Source organism: Polyodon spathula, chromosome 30 (genome assembly GCF_017654505.1).
Source record: "Polyodon spathula isolate WHYD16114869_AA chromosome 30, ASM1765450v1, whole genome shotgun sequence".
NCBI lineage: Eukaryota > Metazoa > Chordata > Actinopteri > Acipenseriformes > Polyodontidae > Polyodon > Polyodon spathula.
The window spans coordinates 173,781-196,568 of record NC_054563.1 but is presented as its reverse complement, the minus strand read 5'-3'; the positions used below and the strand labels follow the sequence as shown (position 1 = coordinate 196,568).

Genomic DNA, 22,788 nt, shown 5'->3' with positions numbered 1-22,788 from the left:
GTGTGATTTTGTAAATGAAAGCAGACACAGTGTATCCAATGTCTTGACTGCATGGTTGCAGTTGGCTTGGGCCCTTTCTCAAAAGGTTCTGAGCAGCAGGCAGAAGTATCCAGACTCGTATCTCTGCTGTTGAACATTAGGAATATAGCTGTGGAAATACTAAACATAAAAGGCTCCGCCCGGAATGCACTGGGGCGCGAGCTCAGTGACCCTGCCTGGAGCCGCATACTCACGCTATGCTGATATTCTAGTCTTCACAGCATAACCTTCCTGTGTTAACGAGGGCGTGACAGTGAAGAGACCGAGCTACACATGTCCTTAGCAGTGAAACAGCAGCTTGCTGGGGTTGTGTCTGGAAGATGGAAGGAGCGCAGGCTCAAGGAATTTGATTTCAACTCCCTCTATTTGGGAACGCTTTGTTGTATATATAAATTTATTGAAATATAAGACTTTTTTCATGCTCGCCAGTCATGATTTTAATTATGTTTTATGTTTTATTATATGTGAGTTGCAAGTGTTGTGTATTGGGGGGGGTAACCAGTTTTGTTGGAACGTGTGCAAAGCAGAAAGTGCTGGAACTCTTACCCGATGGGAGCATGTGCAGCTGTGTTCTAAAACCAGGCTGAAAACCCTACTGCTGAGGCACAGTCATTTCAGAGTCCTGGCATTGTGAGGGGATATAGGAATGTAGTAAAACTGAAGTATAGAGAAATAAGTCCGGGGTTAGAAAAGAAGCATTGACAGTAGATAGAAGTTACATTTCAAACATTGGTATCGTTATTCCATACTGTCATTTTTAATACAACTGCAGTGTGAAAAACAACTGCAATAAAATAATTATTGCAACTGGTATATTTGAGTGTTTAAATTAATTGATGATTTTTGTTTCCAGGCATTTAAATGATCAACTGTACTTTTCAACAGCCTGACGTTTCCTTAAAATAGGAAACTCGCTCTCAAATGGATATGTACGAACACTTAAAAAGCATACCTTATTAAGAGCACAGTGTGCAAAATATAACGAACGCCAAATCCCACAATTCTGTACTGCAGGTATGTCGACAAGCACCGGGACTGGCGGCTCAACTGTCCAATTACAACGAGCGGTGTGCTGTTGGGCGGGACCGAGTTTTGTGAGATCATTTACGCGGTAAATGTGAGTGCTGTGTCTTGGTGGGACAAAAGCAGGAAGTAAAGAACAACAACAGGAAGGGCGCTGAAGAGAAACGTGTGTCGGGGCTCGTTTGCTGATATTGTAACTCAGAAAAGAGCACCTTTTCTTTTACTGGGAAGGATTTTGAAGGTAATAAAAAACAGGACTTTCAGACGAAGTGCTTTTTAGATCTACCACACACGCTGTTGTTATAGTGTGCAGTTTGAAATTCAAACGCGTTTCGAGAATAGAACAAGGGGCGCATCATACTTCTCATACGGGGCGGGTTGTAAATAACACGAATAACCAGGAGGTGTTTGTTACTGTCGTGTTTTAATTTACAAAATACATCTAACTTAGCAAAAGGGGAGACGGGCCCAGATGGAAAGTAATCCCGTGTCTCAGAAGGAGTGTGACTGAAGTGAAAATGCGCAAGTGCAGAATGTAAAGGAGAGTCTACACTTTAACACGCTGTCCCTGTAATAACATACACATTATTATTATTATTATTATTATGATGATGATGTTGTGTATATACTTATTTTGAGAGACACGGCACAGCAACATACAAAGTAAACAACGTTTCACGTGACTCGAAGTATTCAGTTGTAAATCCCTACAGTAGGTCTCCAGAAGACATGTTTGTATGTATTTCACCCAAATCAATACATTTTGAAACTGAAAACGCTGATTCTGAGAGGCTAGATGTGTGGCGTAAAGCCGGCTTCCCCAGTATATATTGTGAGTGTACAGTGCTGGACACTGGGAGCAGAGAATTGTAGCATCAGTGTTCATATTCGATTTATTTATCTTTGGGTAGGTCGAGTCAAGCAGATACTCGTTTCTGGTGATGCCTTCACAGGATATTGCTGCTCTAGAAAGAGTTCAAAGAAGAGAGACCAGAATTATTCTGGGTTTAAAAGGCATGTCATATGCAGGCGGGCTAAAAGAATTGAATCTATTCAGTCTTGAACAAAGAAGGCTACGCGGCGACCTAATTCAAGCATTCAAAATTCTAAAAGGTATTGACAGTGTCGACCCAAGGGACTTTTTCAGCCTGAAAAAAGAAACAAGGACCAGGGGTCACAAATGGAGATTAGACAAAGGGGCATTCAGAACAGAAAATAGGAGGCACGTTTTTACACAGAGAATTGAGGGTCTGAAACCAACTCCCCAGTAGTGTTGTTGAAGCTGACACCCTGGGATACTTCAAGAAGCTGCTTGATGAGATTCTGGGATCAATAAGGTACTAACAACCAAACGAGCAAGATGGGCCGAATGGCCTCCTCTCGTTTGTAAACTTTCTTATGTTCTTGGGTGTAATGAATGTTCTTGTTATGGAGACTCATTTTATTTCAGGTGACCTAGAAGTCTTTATTAAAAAAAAAAAAAAAAAAAAAATGAAATTCAATAGTTTGACAGCATATAAAGTGTCCTATGAATGATCCAAACCCCTGGATTAGTTAAAGGCTGTGAAACATGACATTAGATGAATAGCATTGCTGCTATTTTTACCAGGGCTGTGATCCCTGTAGTATACTCTACATTGAAAAGGATATGAAGCATGAAAAGCCCCAGTCCCTTTGTTGTGAGTAGCTCTCTGTTTGTATTGGTATTTCGGTTCCTCTTTAGACATGGCAAAGAAAAGCAAGCCCTCGGAGCTGGTGGTGTCCTGTGAGTGGGCGTCCTGCTCCTTCAAAGGGAAGAGCATGGAGGAGCTGTGTGACCACACCGCCCTGCACCTCAAAGAACACCTGGGGGATGGGGAGGCCCTGGAGGAGCTAGGTAACCATGCCATTAAACCTGTCTGTGTTGCAGGTGATTACTCCTGTCTGTGTTGCAGGTGATTACTCCTGTCTGTGTTGCAGATGATTACTCCTGTCTGTGTTGCAGGCGATTACTCCTGTCTGTGTTGCAGATGATTACTCCTGTCTGTGTTGCAGGTGATTACTCCTGTCTGTGTTGCAGGTGATTACTCCTGTCTGTGTTGCAGGTGATTACTCCTGTCTGTGTTGCAGGCGATTACTCCTGTCTGTGTTGCAGGCGATTACTCCTGTCTGTGTTGCAGGTGATTACTCCTGTCTGTGTTGCAGGTGATTACTCCTGTCTGTGTTGCAGGTGATTACTCCTGTCTGTGTTGCAGGTGATTACTCCTGTCTGTGTTGCAGATGATTACTCCTGTCTGTGTTGCAGATGATTACTCCTGTCTGTGGAATGGCTGTGAGTTCATTGCGATCGGAAGTCCCAGAGAGCTGGTCGTCCATGTGAACTTCCATACCTTCCACGCCAAGCTGAAGTGCATCGGATCCCAGCTGCTGCTGTCCCACCCGGAGCTGAGACCCTGCTCCCAGGACCTGCACAGCAAGAACCTAGTGCCGGAGCTGTCGGGGGCGTTCGAGTGTCAGTGGGAACACTGCGATGTGAGTGTGCACCACAGAGCATTGCAGCAGGGATGGAAATAAGCCTCCGATTGCATCACAGTTTCACCCATTCCAGGTTTTACTAGGAGCTTGATTAGCCACAGTGTGTATAGGTAAGAAGCTCAGGAGTGTCTTATTAAACTCCTAGTGAAACCAGGAATGGATCACACTGCTATGCAATAGGAACCTTATTTCCAGCTGTGTTGTTATTGTGACGCGAGTGTGGACTGCAGTCTTGGGTCAGTGTGGAGCTGTGGTGGTGAAGTGCAGTCAGGGCTAGTAAGACTCCTATTGAATTTGGTTTCATTACTACTGAAGTTCAGCTCTGCTCTTCAGAGATTAAACCAGCCACTTCTGTATCCTGTTTACTGCCGGCATTTTAATACTTAAAGAAAATGGTGTCAGCATTACCTGCAAGTACCAGTGCAACGAAATGACCTGAATCCATTTCATTCCTTCTCCTTGGCCAAATCCGCTCCAGTGTGTTTCACAGGTTCCCTTCCTGTTTGGAAGCAAGCTGGTGGTGCCTCTTCAGTCTCAGTTCCAGTGTAGTCCAGTCCAGAGTCGTGTTACACCACTGCTAAATGACCTCGTTAGCATTCTCGAAACTTCACACTTTATAACAGATTTTTATTCTTTAAAACAGACCTTCTGGAAACTTGGGTGTAACGTTTTTGAGTTATTTTAAAACACATCTCACAACTAACACTGATTATTAGAAGAGTTGCAGAAAGGTACAAAAAGGTGACAGTTCAGCAGTGTGCAATAGCATTGACTTTGTATGTGAGTGTGTGTGTGGTGTTTGATGTTCAAGCTGATTGGTGTTACAGTAAGTCATTTGGTTCTGTGTGCCGTTCTGCTCACTCTGGTAGAACGTCAGTGAAACGCACGCACTGAGGGGGGTGTTGACAGAGAAGTCTCTTGCAGGTCTTGCTGATTCTGCGTGTTTTTGTGCAGAGTACTTTTAACAACCCTGAGTGGTTCTACCGGCACGTGGACATGCACGCTCAGTGCACGGAGAAGGAGCCCCTCCCGAACAGACAGGACGCCCTCGTCTGCTGCTGGAGAGGTAGAGTGACGTCACTGCTCTCCATGTAACAGGGCGGGCCAGGACAGAATCCGTAACGGCAGTGCGGCACACAAACATTGCCCCATTACACTCTCCGGCCAGCCAGGGAGTGGAAAGCACTGCCAGGTTATGATCTGTGTGTTCCCTCTGTTCAGCTTGCTTTGAAATAGTGAGCAGTTTAGAGGCTGTCTTCTAGATTAGAATCTACTGCCACCTGCAGGTTTAAAATGTTATAACTCCCAAGCTCTCTGGTTCTGTTTCTGTAAGGAGATACAGTTCAGTACAGCCCACAGTTTGATAAGAGGGGTGCTGCAGCCCCTCCTCTTGAGAACCTGGAATTTTCATCTCTGTAGTCACAATGTTCTGGTACCAGCTCAGGTTCAGCTGTGCTCTCAGATTTAAGCAAGGCACATCACAGGTGTGACGTTCAATTACAGTACAGTCCCTATATGACAAATAAATAATGGATTAATTGCATTGTGAAAATAAATACACTGCACAGAGTAATACGATAGAAGAGACTGGGTTAGCTTTAATACATTTCTATGTCTCACACCCCTTTTACACTGCCACGCAGGGTTGAGGCCAATTCCCTTTTAAAATCCATTCCAATTCCTTTTAACATCAATTCCAATTCCTTTTTAAAAATCAGTTCCAAATTCCAATTCCTTTTTAACATCAATTCCAAATTCCAATTCCAATTCCTTTTTAACATCAATTCCAAATTCCAATTCCAATTCCTTTTTAAAATCAATTCCAAATTCCAATTCCAATTCCTTTTTAACATCAGTTCCCAGCACCTCATTGATGAAAATTGCAGTTGGCAGTATTCTGTTAAAACAAGCCTCTCACAGTGGCAACAAGTTCTTTAAATTGACCCCACAGTTTGTTAGTCAATTAAACTAGCTTCATATGAAAGCAGCTGAGGAATCGCGACAGCTGGCATGTCTCTAAAATATCAGTTCCCAGTTGCTTGGAAGGAATTGGGAATTGATTTTAAAAAGGTAGTGGAATGGACCCCAAGCCTGTCGCAGTACCAGGTGAGAGCTCTCAGAAACCTCCTGCCCTGTGTGCCTTTGCAGGTTGCGACGCCACCTTCAGGATCAAGTACCGCCTGCGGGAGCACCTGAGGAGCCACACCCAGGAGAGGGTGGTGGCCTGCCCCACCTGCGGCTGCATGTTCGCCAGCAACACCAAGTTCTTCGACCACATCCAGAGGCAGTGCGTGAGCGAGGGTGAGTGATCTCAGAACTCTGGTATTAAAGGATCCCAATGTTTCTGCCTCAACAACATGACTAAGCAGCCCATTCCATCCCTTCACCGCTCTATGTGAAGAAGAGTCTCCTTCAACAGCATGACTAGGCAGCCCATTCCATCCCCTTACCACTCTCTGTGAAGAAGTGTCTCATTCTGTCTCCTAAATGAATCTGCACTTTATTTCCTCTGGTCGTGGTTTCTGTGCTTCTAGTAATGGTTTGGATTAGCTGTCAACTCCTTTTTAAGGTTTTAAAGACTCTTGTATGACAGACCAGCAGGTGAACAAAGCAAAGAGTGTGTGAGAAATACACTGTGAACTTGATTAGAGGTAGCCACCGCACACTGTCCTGTGTTTTATTCTCCAGAGTCGTTGGTGTGTGAGCACTGTGACAAGCCGTTTGCCAATGAGAGGCTGCTGCGAGATCACGTTCGCCAGCATGGTGAGTTTGTGTTCTCTTTTCTTCACCAGCCCCTTCCTTCCCTCGCCCTCCGTCAGCGTGGGCAGGTAGGAGCTCTAAACGGCTGGACGTCAGCTGGCAGAGAGAGCTTCTGGTAGCCCTGCAGTAGGGATGGACTTGCACTACTGCCTGAATGAAAATGCCATGGCAAATTACTAGCATGCTGCCTCCCATCAGAATGCAGCATTGCACCCTTTTTATAGTTTGACGAAACTCTTTAGAGATTCTGTAGAGATCCTGGAGAGGAGATGTTAAATAGAAACTCTGTAGATCCTGGAGAGGAGATGTTAAATAGAAACTAGAGATCCTGGAGAGGAGATGTTAAATAGAAACTCTGTAGAGATCCTGGAGAGGAGATGTTAAATAGAAACTCTGTAGAGATCCTGGAGAGGAGATGTTAAATAGAAACTCTGTAGAGATCCTGGAGAGGAGATGTTAAATAGAAACTCTGTAGAGATCCTGGAGAGGAGATGTTAAATAGAAACTCTGTAGAGATCCTGGAGAGGAGATGTTAAATAGAAACTAAATAGAAACTCTGTAGAGATCCTGGAGAGGAGATGTTAAATAGAAACTCTGTAGAGATCCTGGAGAGGAGATGTTAAATAGAAACTCTGTAGAGATCCTGGAGAGGAGATGTTAAATAGAAACTCTGTAGAGATCCTGGAGAGGAGATGTTAAATAGAAACTCTGTAGAGATCCTGGAGAGGAGATGTTAAATAGAAACTCTGTAGAGATCCTGGAGAGGAGATGTTAAATAGAAACTCTGTAGAGATCCTGGAGAGGAGATGTTAAATAGAAACTCTGTAGAGATCCTGGAGAGGAGATGTTAAATAGAAACTCTGTAGAGATCCTGGAGAGGAGATGTTAAATAGAAACTCTGTAGAGATCCTGGAGAGGAGATGTTAAATAGAAACTCTGTAGAGATCCTGGAGAGGAGATGTTAAATAGAAACTCTGTAGAGATCCTGGAGAGGAGATGTTAAATAGAAACTCTGTAGAGATCCTGGAGAGGAGATGTTAAATAGAAACTCTGTAGAGATCCTGGAGAGGAGATGTTAAATAGAAACTCTGTAGAGATCCTGGAGAGGAGATGTTAAATAGAAACTCTGTAGATCCTGGAGAGGAGATGTTAAATAGAAACTCTGTAGATCCTGGAGAGGAGATGTTAAATAGAAACTCTGTAGAGATCCTGGAGGAGAGGAGATGTTAAATAGAAACTCTGTAGAGATCCTGGAGAGGAGATGTTAAATAGAAACTCTGTAGATCCTGGAGAGGAGATGTTAAATAGAAACTCTGTAGATCCTGGAGAGGAGATGTTAAATAGAAACTCTGTAGAGATCCTGGAGATGTTAAATATAAGTTCTGTTCATTAGGTAAAAGGCTTCATTTCAAGAGCAAGTTTACTATAAATGATGAGCCTGTGTAAATAAGTGGATCCTGGCTTGCTTGTGATCCTCTTGGAGCAGGTGGTGCTGTTAGTAATTGGAAGATTGTATTTCTTCCCGTGTGTTGAATGTCTCGCTGTATATAGCCTCTGCTCTCCCTCTTCTCTCTGTATTGAGTACAAGTTTCTCCATCTCTTGTTTTCCAGTTAACCACATTAAGTGCCCTCTGTGTGACATGACCTGCACCACCCTTGCCTCTCTGAGAACGCACATCAAGTTTCGACACTGCGACGAGCGCCCGTTTCAATGTGATTTCTGTGAAAGCAGGTGAGCACGCTTCATTATCTTTATACAAGCAAAGAGAGGGTGCAGAGTGGGGCTCAGCGAGAGGAGGCTTCCCTTGAATGTCAACAGGTGTTTAAACTTCAGGATTAAAAATGTTTAAACATTAAAACTTTAACATGTGAATGTTTGTAGCCAATCAGAAAAGCCATCATGAGAAGCGATCCATTACTGCAGCATGCGTACAGTGCAGTATGTGTATCAGACTATGTGGACAGCATTTCATTGTCTGCAGAAAAGACTGAAGAAATATTGAATATGAAATAAATTGGCCTGCACTGAACACTTACTACTGTGCACACACTAGCATGTTATTTATTTTAGTTTTTGACTTTATAGAATTAAAAAATCTAAATGAAGTCAACAGGAGGATGTGGGGGGGAGCTTATTGTTTGCTTGTTTACCTGTAATGTAGTCTGTCTATGGTACTGCCTATCTGTAGCCCTGTAAACGACACTTCTTAATGTGTGTATTAAACATTATCAGTCAACTACTAAAGCACTGGGATAGGGGAACCAAGAACTCTTATAGTAACACGGGTGGTTAAGGATACTCGGTCTGCTTTCCTCCAGTTTTAAAAACCCCCACGACCTCCGTAAGCACACAGAGACCCACAACGAAGGAGCCGCCTATCACTGCGACGTGGAGGGATGCACGTACTCCTCCCGCATGGCGCACAGCATGAGCCAGCATTACAAGAGAGTTCATGAGGTAGGAGTGTGACTGCGGGGCAGGCAGGGGCTGTGCAGATCTAGATCCAGTGCTGATCCAAACTGCATATCTTTGTTTTTCCACTAGATGTCACTGCTTCACTGGTTTTTGTCTAACTTCCGGTATATCACGGAGGTAGTTTTTGTGGATCAATGCACAAACTTTTCTGTTTTGGGGACCTTTTGTAATTTGAACTCTAAACCAGGTGGAAATTGCAAGCAGTGTTTCCTGCTGTGCTTCAATGGCACAGCACTGTAGCCAGGAGGGGTGTCCACAGCTTTCAGCAGCTCTTTAATACACTGCAGTTTCAGATGGAAGGGCTTAGTAGTGGAGCGCAGTTCACTTCAATACATATCCCATTTGTTAGTCTGGCTCAAAACAAGAGTGAAGCGGGCAGAGGGTAATGATTTTGGATTGAGAATGGAGTCACCATGTTTGGGTTGTAAATGCTGGGAGATTTTTATGCTGTTATGCAATGATTTATTTATTTATCTATGTATGTATTTATTATCTAGGGGGACATGGTGGCAAAATACAAGTGTCACCTCTGTGACAAGTGCTTCTCCTGGTGCTACACGCTCACTCTTCACCTCCGGAAGAAGCACCAGCTCAAGTGGCCATCGGGACACTCTCGATTCAGGTACAGCACGCTGCGGCTCCCTCTCTCCCTGCGGTGAGATCTGCACGCTGCGGCTCCCTCTCTCCCTGCGGTGAGATCTGCACGCTGCGGCTCCCTCTCTCCCTGCGGTGAGATCTGCACGCTGCTATATATCTCTATGGCCTGTGTGTATATCTATCCAGTGTTTATTAGCTCTCTGAGGACCTACTGCGGTGAGATCTGCACGCTGCGGCTCCCTCTCTCCCTGCTCCATCTGTAGTACTATATATCTCTATGTATACTACAATGAGTGTTGCGTGTGTGTATATCTATCCAGTGTTTATTAGCTTTGTGAAACGCTGTGCTTGTGGTTTGTTCCAGGTACAAGGAGGATGAGGACGGCTACCTGCGTCTCAACATGGTGCGCTACGAGACGGTGGAGGTGACGGAGCAGATCATGAAGAACATGGTGAGGAAGAGGACGCCCAGGAAGCTGTGGAGCAGCCAGCCCCGGAGGAGCGGCCCTGCAGCCGGTGGGGAGAGCTCCCAGAGCAGCGGCATGGAGACGGAGCCCCAGCCTGTGTGCTGTGCACTCAGCAACGTCACGCAGGAGCAGGGGCAGGAGCTGCACACTCACAGCATGGAGCCGGAGCCCCAGCCTGTGTGCTGTGCACTCAGCAACGTCACGCAGGAGCAGGGGCAGGAGCTGCACACTCACAGCATGGAGCCGGAGCCCCAGCCTGTGTACTGTGCACTCAGCAACGTCACGCAGGAGCAGGGGCAGGGGCTGCACACGCACAGCATGGAGCCAGAGCCCCAGCCTGTGTACTGTGCACTCAGCAACGTCACGCAGGGGCAGGAGCTGCACACACACAGCTCGGGGGCTGTGGAGGCGCTCACTGAAGTAGCCAGGGGCCTGGGAATCCAGATTGTTTGATTGTCTTTCTGTTTGTTAGATAATAGAACATGGAGTTCATTACAAGTTCCACTCGAAATGCAGTGCACTAAGAAACAGATTACAAGGATGGAAATAAGACTCCTGTTGCACAGCAGTGTGATCCATTCCTGGTGTTACTAGGAGTTTAATAAGACACACCTGAGTTTAACTATACACTGTAGGTAATCAAGCTTGTAGTAAAACCTGGAGTGGGTGAGACTGCTATGCAACAGGACTCTTGTTTCCATCCGCCTTTAGTAAGAGAAAACTCTTTCTCTCTCTTCTTTCTGTCTCCAGTCTCTTGTGGTTTTTGGGACAGATTATAAAAAGACAAACCTAGTTGTATGTTCAGGTGTGGGTGTATGTTTTTCTTATTAATGGGGGCAGGCTCATGGGGAATGTAGGAATTCCGGTTGTCTTATTCTAGGAACAGTAAAGTGTTGTATGTATTTTGCAGGTGTGCTGCAGATGCATGTCCAGGGTCCTCTGTACTGTTTCTTTTCTAAGCCTGGTAAAGGTCATGTGATCAGCTATTCTCTTACCTCCCCTAGTTTCAGGTTGAAGTGCAGGATTCTGTCACACTCTCTGTGCTGAACCGCAGCACTTGAACACAGACCTTACCCAGTGCTGTGAAATGGAATCCCTCCTCCTGGCTGTATTAACATCGTTAGCGGCGCCTCTCTCATTGTGTTTAGAGTTTCTTCCCTTGTGTTTTTTTTTTACATCTGTTCCAGATTTGCGTGTATTTCAAATGCACGGCTGTGGAGAAAGGCCTACATCCTGGCACTGCTGCAGTGTGGTCACATGGTCTGCTTGCAGATGGACCATTGGTGCGAATTTGAACAACACAGGAAGTGATTCGGTACCAGGAAGCAGCAGCAGTTTCTTTTGCTTTTGAAACTTTGTTTGCACTAGTGAGAGAAATCTTTCAGTGATATACATGTAATCCTGTGAACCACTTTTGAGCCCAAAAAGTGAATCCATCGTTATACCAGCAAAGGTTTGTCTTCACAGGGTTTACATTTTCTGAAATGGCAGGAGTCCAGTACCAGTTATGGGCATTTTATGCATCATCTACATGTTGGGGGTGTTAAGATTTTGTTCAATTATTAGTCTTTTCATAATTCATGTTAGTTGTAATTCCCATGTTAGGTGAATGCATGTTGTAAAATATCTGAGATTATAATGCACTGCCCTGTCATGATTTGCATTGTCGTTATTCCGCTCTGGCGTTTCTATAGTACTGGTGGGCATTGTGACTGTATTAAAACAATAATAATCAAACTGCACACACGTGAGTGCGCTTGTGATCTGTGCTTTGTATTTGCTCATGAAAGTGTACAGCAAGTGCTCGTTTAGCACTGAACCCACACTCGCAATGCCAGGACACGCCCAGCTACAGTGCTCCAATCCCAACAGGCTGTAACATGCAGTGCGGTTATGAAGTCAGCTGGCATCTTTATAACACTACCCTGTATTGCATTAACTGCATGAGAATGTTTCTGTAGCTTCATCAGGGTCAGGATGTTTCACAGACACACTACCTCTTAATACAGAATCTGATCGAAAGGAAATTAAGAGTGCGCTTCAGCCAGCTGGGAAGACAGTGTGTGCAGCACGGGCTATTGTCTCTTTTTAAAGCACAAACATCTGCTCGATTTTTCAATGAAGAAAAAATATCGCAAACGCGTCTGAACAAGTTTTATAAATGGTGTTTGTTTAGCCCCGACTTCTGCCTCATTATCAAATCTGTTACAGACGAACTATCCAGCGGTATATAAAGACGTAACTGGAGCCTGCCATGTATAATCGCGCTGAAAACCAGTCCTGTTTTCAGTGCTAATCGCACTACTACACAGTTTTGACACTGGTACGGTTCCAGGTTTCCAAACAGGGTTTAACAGTGTTCAAGTCCTGATTGGCCTGTGAATGTGCCACTCGGACTACACTACCACACCTTACAATGGGAAGTATTAGAGTCTCCACACGTACCCAAGCCGTGTAACAATTCACCAGGTCGTGGGGACGAGACTGAAACGTACGCGTTCAAATTCTGCTGTTGGATTTTCTTTCCCAGCCCCATTTTACCCTCGGTCATATCCAGCTGGTTTCACAGACCATGGTTCGCCCTAATCCTGGGCCGCCGTTTCTTAATGTCACCTCGGGTAGGGCCGGCCAGTGGACCGAGCCGGTTCTGATCATCCCTCTACGCTGTGATCACTACAGCTATGAGGTTTGCTCGCCCTATAGAATCGCTTCAGAAACTGGAATGAAAGCTGCTGAATAAACTTCCTTTGACATCTTGAATTACACCAGTGGTGGCCAATACACCAAACCCTGCGATCCATTGTGGTGGATCTCAACGGGCTCCGCCATCCACCTAGTGTCCAATACGCAACGGCAACAATAAAACAAAGCACCCACAACAACAAAAACGTAACACACGCTCTAAGCTAACTTTAAAAAAAAAGTTTGAAAATAGACGCGCACTAAAAAGGAGCACCCAAAAAAAAAATAAAAAAAAATACAATATTTGCTCAAATGTATTGTTGAATATCAACAGATCGTTTTTTCCTTCCTTTCTCTCATAACACTTGTGCTGTTCAATACTTTTGCATCAACAATTGACAGGGACACCTCCTTTCTAACTGCCCGGCAGCGTGTTCCTCAGAATGTGCTGCTTGTCTGTTTTCTGGTAGCGGAATGATCTGCCTTTCTGCACACTGCGTGTCGTTTTGAAGCGCTGTGTTTAATATATTTTCATGTTTGAACTTCTGGCTCCCTGTTAAAAATGCAGACTTGCCTGCCATCAGTTCCCCTGCATCCTGATAAAACGTGCAAAACACGGATTTTTTTTTTTTTTTTAATTGTCAGACTTAAGCCGGGGGAAATCTTTTAGCCACTGTTGCTTGAACTTGTATTTTGCAACCGTGAACACGCTGTAATCAACTCGGGAGTTCCCTGTTCATATACTGTATGACTTCGCTATTTTCCTCGCCTTGGTTTGACAAACTGCCTGGAAACTAGCAGCCATCGCACTGATAAAGCAGTGAAACTGGCGAGGTATGGGATTTGTAGTTTCTAATGTGTGATTAACAGTGGGCAGTGGACACCAATAAACTACATTCCCAGAGTGCATTACGATGGAACTGTCAGAGTTTAGGTCCCACTGTGTTTTTTTTTTTTTTGTTTTATACTTTTCAGCTGAAAAAAAAAAATATCACGTTTATTGTTTATAGCCAGCCTTTAGGAATTTCTAGTCTTACAAGTGCGCCTAAATTAAAAAGTACGTTCGCACAAGCACTGTGTTCGTCTCGTAAGCAGAAACTGTTGGGACATTTTCATCAGTGCTACTGGGCGAGACAGAAGACCCTGCCTGTCAGCCGAAACAAAAACTGCCGTATGCTTATATGCTGGTGCTTGTTCCGATTTGTCCCGAGATCCACCGAAAATCTTTTGCGATCCTCGTATTGACCACCGCTGAATTACTTACAGCGTTGTGTTTCCCAGATATCACCATACATGCCAACAGCTCCTATATGGTCGGGACAGTGCCGATTCCTATCAGATGTCCCGTGTCCCTATGTTTATACATAGAAGAAAATTAATGTATTGTGCACAGTAGAGTGAAAACCACAGGCTGTGCTCTTCGTGCGGCTGAGACACGTCTGCTGATCACTAATTTACCGGCATACAAAGATAAGAACGCTTCATTGTGCCTGTGTTTACTGGCATGCTGGTCGTGTGCTGTTGAGGGGATACGTCTATTAGTATATGAAACTTTACGAAAAAATAGACGTTTCAAAATCTAACATGAACTGCTGTACTGTATTACACTATTATGGCTTCCGGTGTTGGGCCAGAAAGCGGTAGACGTGTCTCTTGCGGTATCATTTTGTAGTTTCTCTGATCACATGGTGTTAAATTAAAGATTTAAATTCTGATCATATAGTGTTATCTTTTAAGATTATGTCTCAATCCTAAAATTCAAAGTGATGCAAAACTTTTGGCCACAGCTGAACCTACAGTGATATAAATAAACAGTGCTGCTTATTAGGGTTGTTCAACTGATCCAGCCTCATGCCGCCACGCCTGCAACGCAAGCACGCACTTGCACTGCCAGGTTTGTGTTTTTGCATGTTGTAACAAGATGCCTACAGCAACAAAGTGTTCCTATGAGAGAGACTCACCGACACACTCACACGCGTTCACCTGTCAGCGCGCAATCAGTCACACCTCCTGCCCTTTGTTGCACTACACGGGATCCTGTTGAAAATCACGACTAGTTGCGACAGCTTGCAAAATCTGTGCTGCACATTAAAGGATCATAGAAGAAAAACTGGAGCGAACCTCGGGGTTGTTGGAAATGCCTCGAGTAAGGGTTTCGTGTGATTCGGAAAGGTTCTGAGTTGGTCTGTTGTTTTCATGTTCTGTAATTACGCGTGTTTGGTTGCACGATCTTGCTCAAGGTTCCGCAATCACTATTACTGACCCGCCTGTTGCAAAGATGCACTTCTAGAACAGAGGACCTGTGAGTCAGAGCGCTTCAGCCTGACAAACTCCATTCAAATACAAATGTTTTTAAACTGGGTTTTCTTCTTACTGGACCAGGGCTAAATACTATATGACACGGGCACATTCTGGGAAAACTTCAAGCTAACAGTCATCTTTGATTTAGTTTAGGGGCTGAGTTGTTTATTGTCAATTGCAGAAATCCCAGTGAAAAGCACCTCGCTTGCACACACTCCGCAGAGCCGGGATAAGCTGTTGTGCTCATGCTTGTAAACAGCCTGATAGAAATCTCAAGGGCAGCCAGTACCTGAGCACAAAGCAAACAGCCAGCTTCTGACAGGAAATGATGTCACTCTACCCCGAGGTGCATGAACACTCCCTAATCACCTGGGAAGGGAGTCGAGCAAATAACAGCTAGGCAAACAGTCAGAGAGAACAGGGAAGCTCAAGGTACAGACTTGGGGAAAAGGAACCAAACAAACAGACTGTTAGCTACTGGACATGGATCACCCAGAGGGCTGCCCCTCGGGAATGGGGCTGCTCAAGACGTTTGACTGTGAGGAGTTTGGGAAGTGGGAGAAAATTGGTTCTGGTGGATTTGGGCAAGTTTACAAAGTGAGACATGTACACTGGAAAACATGGCTGGCAATCAAGTGCCCTCCCAGCCTGCGCGTGGATGAAAAGTAAGTGTCTCTGTCTCAGTGTCTGTCTCTGTGTCTCTGTGTGTGTCTCTGTGTCTCTGTGTCTCTCTCTGTGTCTCTGTGTGTGTCTCTGTGTCTGCCCTGCCCTGCCCTGTCATGCAGAACTGGGTACCTGACACCTTCACTTTGAACTGCAGGGAGCAATGTAAAGTAAATCTTGTCTTTGCTTAATAATCCCCACTAAAGGAAATCTTTCACTGGTGGATCTGTGTCAGAAACAACCCTGACCCAGATGTGCTTCTGTTCCTGGCTTCGTGTGTCGGTCATGTCTTCTGTTTACTTTATTAGCCCGGTCCCTGTTCTTGAAATCTATTCAAACGCATTCATTCGAATTTCCCTTTCTGACGCAAACGCCGTTCATTTACAGGTCTAGGAAGTCATTGCCTATAGGTTTATCAATGGGTTTTTAAAAGGAAGATGCTACACTGGTTGCATGTGTGTTTTATTCATGTTGATTTTACAGCTTGGAGAATCACTCAGGTGTATGTGAAAGGTGCAGGTTATTCAACACTATAAATAAATGCATTCCTTCTGTGTTACAATATTGAAAGCATGCATGCCATTGCTTCACATCCCCCTCAAAGTCCTAAGCGTCATTTATATTCACCTGGCAGATTGCTATGCTTTTAACATGGTGATAGCACAGGGACTTCTGCAGAGTATCATAAGGATAAAGCAGACAGCTATGGGTGGGAAAGCATGATAAGCTGCAGCCTAGCGTGCAGTGTGCCTGCCGAACTTGTATGAGGGTCTCTACCCACGCTGCTGTTCCTTTAGAAGGAATTGGAATGGATTGAAGTGGAATTGGAATGGATTGAAGTGGAATTGGAATGGATTGAAGTGGAATTGGAGACCCTGGCTTTGGCTTGTGCCTGTAGGCCATATTCTTAAAATTGAAAAGAATGTTTTGTTCAATATTATTATTATTATTATTATTATTATTATTATTATACAGTCATTTGCGTCCATGAAACCTTTTTCTCAGCTGTTTGAGAGAGGGCTAGAAGTTAACTTCTCTTTTTCTCAGCTGTTTGAGAGAGGGCTAGAAGTTAACGGATCTCTTTTTCTCAGCTGTTTGAGAGAGGGCTAGAAGTTAACGGATCTCTTTTTCTCAGCTGTTTGAGAGAGGGCTAGAAGTTAACGGATCTCTTTTTCTCAGCTGTTTGAGAGAGGGCTAGAAGTTAACGGATCTCTTTTTCTCAGCTGTTTGAGAGAGGGCTAGAAGTTAACGGATCTCTTTTTCTCAGCTGTTTGAGAGAGGGCTAGAAGTTAACTGATCTCTTTTTCTCAGCTGTTTGAGAGAGGGCTAGAAGTTAACGGATCTCTTTTTCTCAGCTGTTTGAGAGAGGGCTAGAAGTTAACGGATCTCTTTTTCTCAGCTGTTTGAGAGAGGGCTAGAAGTTAACGGATCTCTTTTTCTCAGCTGTTTGAGAGAGGGCTAGAAGTTAACGGATCTCTTTTTCTCAGCTGTTTGAGAGAGGGCTAGAAGTTAACGGATCTCTTTTTCTCAGCTGTTTGAGAGAGGGCTAGAAGTTAACGGATCTCTTTTTCTCAGCTGTTTGAGAGAGGGCTAGAAGTTAACGGATCTCTTTTTCTCAGCTGTTTGAGAGAGGGCTAGAAGTTAACGGATCTCTTTTTCTCAGCTGTTTGAGAGAGGGCTAGAAGTTAACGGATCTCTTTTTCTCAGCTGTTTGAGAGAGGGCTAGAAGTTAACGGATCTCTTTTTCTCAGCTGTTTGAGAGAGGGCTAGAAGTTAACGGATCTCTTTTTCTCAGCTGTTTGAGAGAGGGCTAGAAGTTAACGGATCTCTTTTTCTCAGCTGTTTGAGAGAGGGCTAGAAGTTAACGGATCTCTTTTTCTCAGCTGTTTGAGAGAGGGCTAGAAGTTAACGGATCTCTTTTTCTCAGCTGTTTGAGAGAGGGCTAGAAGGTAACGGATCTCTTTTTTTAAAGCACTGCTTAATCGGAGAGTGTTTGTATCAGTGTAATGAGTCAGGTGTCAGTAACAAGGTGTTAATGTTGACAATGCTGTGTCCTGAATGAAATGTAAAGACTGCACTCTTTGATGGCTGCCTCCTCAGATGTATGCCATGTGATGCACAAGCCTGTTTCAGTAGATAAGAAACAAGTCCTTTCCTACAGATTAAACATCTCCTCCTGCCTGCACGAGGAAGCAAAACCTGCCAACTTCTGCAAAGGAGCTTCAGAACAAATCCTGTCAAGTGAAGATCGTTGACATGCCATCAAAACGGGCATCACAGACGCCCTAGATGGAATTATTTTCCTGCAGCCCATCTATATATGTGTTTGTGTGTGTTTAAAACTGTTCTTACAATCAAAGAACATTGTCCTAAATGCATTACAACAATAAAACATTAAACCAAAGAGTGTAGCTGTCTGTATTGAATGTGCTTGTGTATTGTATTGGAAGTGCCTGTGTATTGTATTAGAAGTGTTTTATAATGGGGCCCATTGTAGGTGGAAAATTCCCATGCCAACTAATCAACATCACAAGTGTTTTTTGTTTGTTAACCTTTGGGATCGCCTTATAATTCTGCACTGTCAAAACCATTGGGCAAGAGTGGCAGTGGCAGCATCCCCCCCGGGGCAAACACTGCATGTGTGCCTAATGGGTGTTTCCCCACCTCTTAATATTTCACAGTGAAGAGTGTGTTAGGAGAGCTTCAATGTTTCACAGTGAAGATCAGAAGAGTGTGTTAGGAGAGCTACGATGTTTCACAGTGAAGAGTGTGTTAGGAGAGCTACGATGTTTCACAGTGAAGATCAGAAGAGTGTGTTAGGAGAGCTACGATGTTTCACAGTGAAGATCAGAAGAGTGTGTTAGGAGAGCTACGATGTTTCACAGTGAAGATCAGAAGAGTGTGTTAGGAGAGCTACGATGTTTCACAGTGAAGAGGAGAGCTACGATGTGTGTTAGGAGAGCTAGGAGAGCTACGATGTTTCACAGTGAAGAGTGTGTTAGGAGAGCTACGATGTTTCACAGTGAAGATCAGAAGAGTGTGTTAGGAGAGCTACGATGTTTCACAGTGAAGATCAGAAGAGTGTGTTAGGAGAGCTACGATGTTTCACAGTGAAGATCAGAAGAGTGTGTTAGGAGAGCTACGATGTTTCACAGTGAAGATCAGAAGAGTGTGTTAGGAGAGCTACGATGTTTCACAGTGAAGAGTGTGTTAGGAGAGCTACGATGTTTCACAGTGAAGATGTGTTAGAAGAGTGTGTTAGGAGAGCTACGATGTTTCACAGTGAAGATCAGAAGAGTGTGTTAGGAGAGCTACGATGTTTCACAGTGAAGATCAGAAGAGTGTGTTAGGAGAGCTACGATGTTTCACAGTGAAGATCAGAAGAGTGTGTTAGGAGAGCTACGATGTTTCACAGTGAAGAGTGTGTTAGGAGAGCTACGATGTTTCACAGTGAAGAGTTTCACAGTGAAGATCAGAAGAGTGTGTTAGGAGAGCTACGATGTTTCACAGTGAAGATCAGAAGAGATGTTTCACAGTGAAGAGTGTGTTAGGAGAGCTACGATGTTTCACAGTGAAGATCAGAAGAGTGTGTTAGGAGAGCTACGATGTTTCACAGTGAAGATCAGAAGAGTGTGTTAGGAGAGCTACGTTTCATGTCAGAAGAGTGTGTTAGGAGAGCACAGTGTGAAGATCAGAAGAGTGTGTTAGGAGAGCTACGATGTTTCACAGTGAAGATCAGAAGAGTGTGTTAGGAGAGCTACGATGTTTCACAGTGAAGATCAGAAGAGTGTGTTAGGAGAGCTACGATGTTTCACAGTGAAGATCAGAAGAGTGTGTTAGGAGAGCTACGATGTTTCACAGTGAAGATCAGAAGAGTGTGTTAGGAGAGCTACGATGTTTCACAGTGAAGATCAGAAGAGTGTGTTAGGAGAGCTACGATGTTTCACAGTGAAGATCAGAAGAGTGTGTTAGGAGAGCTACGATGTTTCACAGTGAAGATCAGAAGAGTGTGTTAGGAGAGCTACGATGTTTCACAGTGAAGAAGATCAGAAGAGTCAGAAGAGATGTGTTAGGAGAGCTACGATGTTTCACAGTGAAGATCAGAAGAGTGTGTTAGGAGAGCTACGATGTTTCACAGTGAAGATCAGAAGAGTGTGTTAGGAGAGCTACGATGTTTCACAGTGAAGATCAGAAGAGTGTGTTAGGAGAGCTACGATGTTTCACAGTGAAGATCAGAAGAGTGTGTTAGGAGAGCTACGATGTTTCACAGTGAAGATCAGAAGAGTGTGTTAGGAGAGCTACGATGTTTCACAGTGAAGATCAGAAGAGTGTGTTAGGAGAGCTACGATGTTTCACAGTGAAGTTCAGAAAAGTGTGTTAGGAGAGCTACGATGTTTCCCATTCATACCAGCTTGCACTGTTTTTATTTCTGTAACCCTTTTCTTGCCTCTTCCTCCCAGTCCTTCGCCTGCATGTAGGTAGTTTATTGTTTGTCTGCAGTTAGCACGTAGGTAGTTTATTGGCAGGTTGATTAGGTGTGTGCTTGATCTCAGCCGATTGTATAGCACTGATGTCTCTGCAGGGATGTGAATAGCCATCAATCCAACAGCTTCTTCACAGCAGGCTGTCTGTTCATCTGATGCTTGATGCTATGGGAAAGTCCAGGCTTTGAGAAGCATCTCTGTGTTTTTCTAAAGAATGATATTCATCCCACTAGGGAATGAAATGAGCAGTGTGCTATTTAACACTCAGCTTAGCCTTGGAATCAAAGTACATCAGGGAAACTGCACAGCAGAACACAAAGGAAACAGCGACACGTCTGTGAAGCAATACGTCAACGCATGCTGTTGCACAACAAGAGGGCTTGAAGTCCATCGGAAGCACTGTTTCCACATCAATTTTAGTTTTTATTGTTCTTTCTGTATGTGCACTAGCAAATCCCATAGAGCTGGTATTAGTTATATTAGACAGCTGGATTCTGCCTGTGTTTGTAATTGTAAATATATATATATATATATATATATATATATATATATATATATATATATATATATATATATATATATATATATATATATTTCCATTGGATGAAAGTTAACAGTGTAAAATATCTGTATACAATAGTGGAGCATATACAGTGGCACTGGAACAATTTTTAAAGTGGGGGGGGGGGGCGCTGAAAGCCATTGAACAAAACTGTACCCCCTGTGTATGATGGAAGCCATGCAAAGCCAAAGGGGTGCGGCAACCCCTAGTTCCAGCGCCCTTGGGCATTTTCACAGAACACTTTGAAGCATTCCTTCCAGTCTGGTGAATAGGCCCTGCTTGTGGCAGCAGTTTGTCTTTGTGGCGCTCATGCAGGTCCTGGGTCCTGCTGTCGTTGTCTAAACATCTCGTTCGTGACCCGCGGTACAATAACCTTTTCAAATTCCACTCTAAATAGGCTTTGTTGAAAATTCTGATCTTATCTGGGTTTGAAGCAGTTATTTCTTCTGGAGGCAATGAGCAATGCTGCTACACCAGTTAGACTGTTCAGGATGTTAATGCTGACATTGTGTGGAGCTGCAGCAGACAGAAACAGAATGTGCCAGCGGGCATGTTCTCATAGTAAAGAGATAGCAGAGAGTAATAAAGTGAAGGCTGGTTAGGCATAGGTAAGCATTGCGAGGCCAGAGAGGTGTGATAAAGCATGTTTAAAAATGGACTGCTGTTTGTCTGTGAATATGGACTGGTGTTTGTGTGTGAATACGGACTGGTGTTTGTGAATATGGACTGGTTTGTGAATATGGACTGGTTTGTATTTGTGAATATGGACTGGTGTTTGTGAATATGGACTGGTGTTTGTGAATATGGACTGGTTTGTGAATATGGACTGGTTTGTATTTGTGAATATGGACTGGTGTTTGTGTGTGAATATGGACTGGTTTGTGAATATGGACTGGTTTGTGAATATGGACTGGTGTTTGTGTGTGAATACGGACTGGTGTTTTTGAATATGGACTGGTTTGTATTTGTGAATATGGACTGGTGTTTGTCTGTGAATACGGACTGGTGTTTGTGAACGGCCTCTGAGACTGGTTTTGACACTGTCTGGTCCATTCTGATGCACGGCCTCTGAGACTGGTTTTGAATATTCTGGACTGGTTTTGACACTGTCTGGTCCATTCTGATCCACGGCCTCTGAGACTGGTTTTGACACTGTCTGGTCCATTCTGATCCACGGCCTCTGAGACTGGTTTTGACACTGTCTGGTCCATTCTGATCCACGGCCTCTGAGACTGGTTTTGACACTGTCTGGTCCATTCTGATCCACGGCCTCTGAGACTGGTTTTGACACTGTCTGGTCCATTCTGATCCACGGCCTCTGAGACTGGTTTTGACACTGTCTGGTCCATTCTGATCCACGGCCTCTGAGACTGGTTTTGACACTGTCTGGTCCATTCTGATCCACGGCCTCTGAGACTGGTTTTGACACTGTCTGGTAGATTCTGTTGTTCGCCTTTTATGTCAGATTTAAGCTTAACCACTCTGTCTGCACACAGACACAGGTGCAGCATTTCACAGTCAATTGGAATAAGTTGGAATAACCCTCAAGGGGTGTGCAAAGCTGAATCCAGCATTCACTCTTGCTTCATGTGTGGTTTTATTGAGTACAGAGCATGCATTGTGCAAGACTGTTGGGGCTGTGCCTGCTGCTTCAGTGGGTGTTCATGTACATTGTTCAGAAGGCTTAGAGACCATGGAGGCATGTTCTATAGCTTGAGAACCAATCAGCAGGTTAAAAGGTTAACAAACTTCAAATAATAGTGCAAAAAAAAAAAAAGACAAGCATTCCTTTATTTGAGTTAAGCACTGGGAAGATGGGTTTCAGGTGCCTAATGGTTTGTAGTACAAAACAAGAACAATCTTGTTTGTTTGTTTGTTTGCAAGGAGCTGTTGCTCAAATGTAAAGTTTGCACCACAGGAAATGGTAACGTGCTACTCCTGCGTGTGTTTCCCTCGCTGGTAGTGTGCTGTATTCCTCATTGTTTTGGTTACTCCTGCGTGTGTTTCCCTCGCTGGTAGTGTGCTGTATTCCTCATTGTTTTGGTTACTCCTGCGTGTGTTTCCCTCGCTGGTAGTGTGCTGTATTCCTCATTGTTTTGGTTACTCCTGCGTGTGTTTCCCTCGCTGGTAGTGTTTCTCGCTGGTAGTGTGCTGTATTCCTCATTGTTTTGGTTACTCCTGCGTGTGTTTCCCTCGCTGGTAGTGTGCTGTATTCCTCAT

The 22,788-nt window shown here is 44.1% G+C and overlaps 1 protein-coding gene across 4 annotated transcripts; it reads left to right on the top strand.

Moving 5' to 3' along the window:
- The first annotated feature begins 1,168 nt into the window (after positions 1-1,168).
- On the top strand, positions 1,169-10,485 carry zgc:112083. Of its 4 annotated transcripts, XM_041233277.1 has the most exons (11): positions 1,169-1,303; positions 2,786-2,938; positions 3,347-3,573; positions 4,531-4,642; positions 5,725-5,877; positions 6,265-6,339; positions 7,948-8,068; positions 8,656-8,794; positions 9,310-9,434; positions 9,774-10,170; positions 10,246-10,485. In XM_041233277.1, exons 2-11 carry the CDS (start codon positions 2,788-2,790, stop codon positions 10,327-10,329), a joined length of 1,584 nt encoding a protein of 527 aa, XP_041089211.1. In that variant the 5' UTR covers positions 1,169-1,303; positions 2,786-2,787; the 3' UTR covers positions 10,330-10,485. The 4 variants fall into 4 exon arrangements, with proteins under 4 accessions (XP_041089211.1, XP_041089208.1, XP_041089210.1 ...); XM_041233274.1 differs by having other exon boundaries at positions 9,774-10,485; XM_041233276.1 differs by lacking the exon at positions 1,169-1,303 and adding an exon at positions 2,370-2,399 and having other exon boundaries at positions 9,774-10,485.
- Positions 10,486-22,788: the final 12,303 nt, after the last annotated feature.

Excerpts from the sequence above, each read along its gene's own strand:
- zgc:112083 (XM_041233274.1), top strand. The coding sequence starts at position 2,788 with ATGGCAAAGAAAAGCAAGCCCTCGGAGCTGGTGGTGTCCTGTGAGTGG. Across the intron at positions 3,574-4,530 it reads GTCAGTGGGAACACTGCGAT|AGTACTTTTAACAACCCTGA; the intron begins GTGAGTGTGCAC and ends GTTTTTGTGCAG. Across the intron at positions 8,069-8,655 it reads TGTGATTTCTGTGAAAGCAG|TTTTAAAAACCCCCACGACC; the intron begins GTGAGCACGCTT and ends GCTTTCCTCCAG.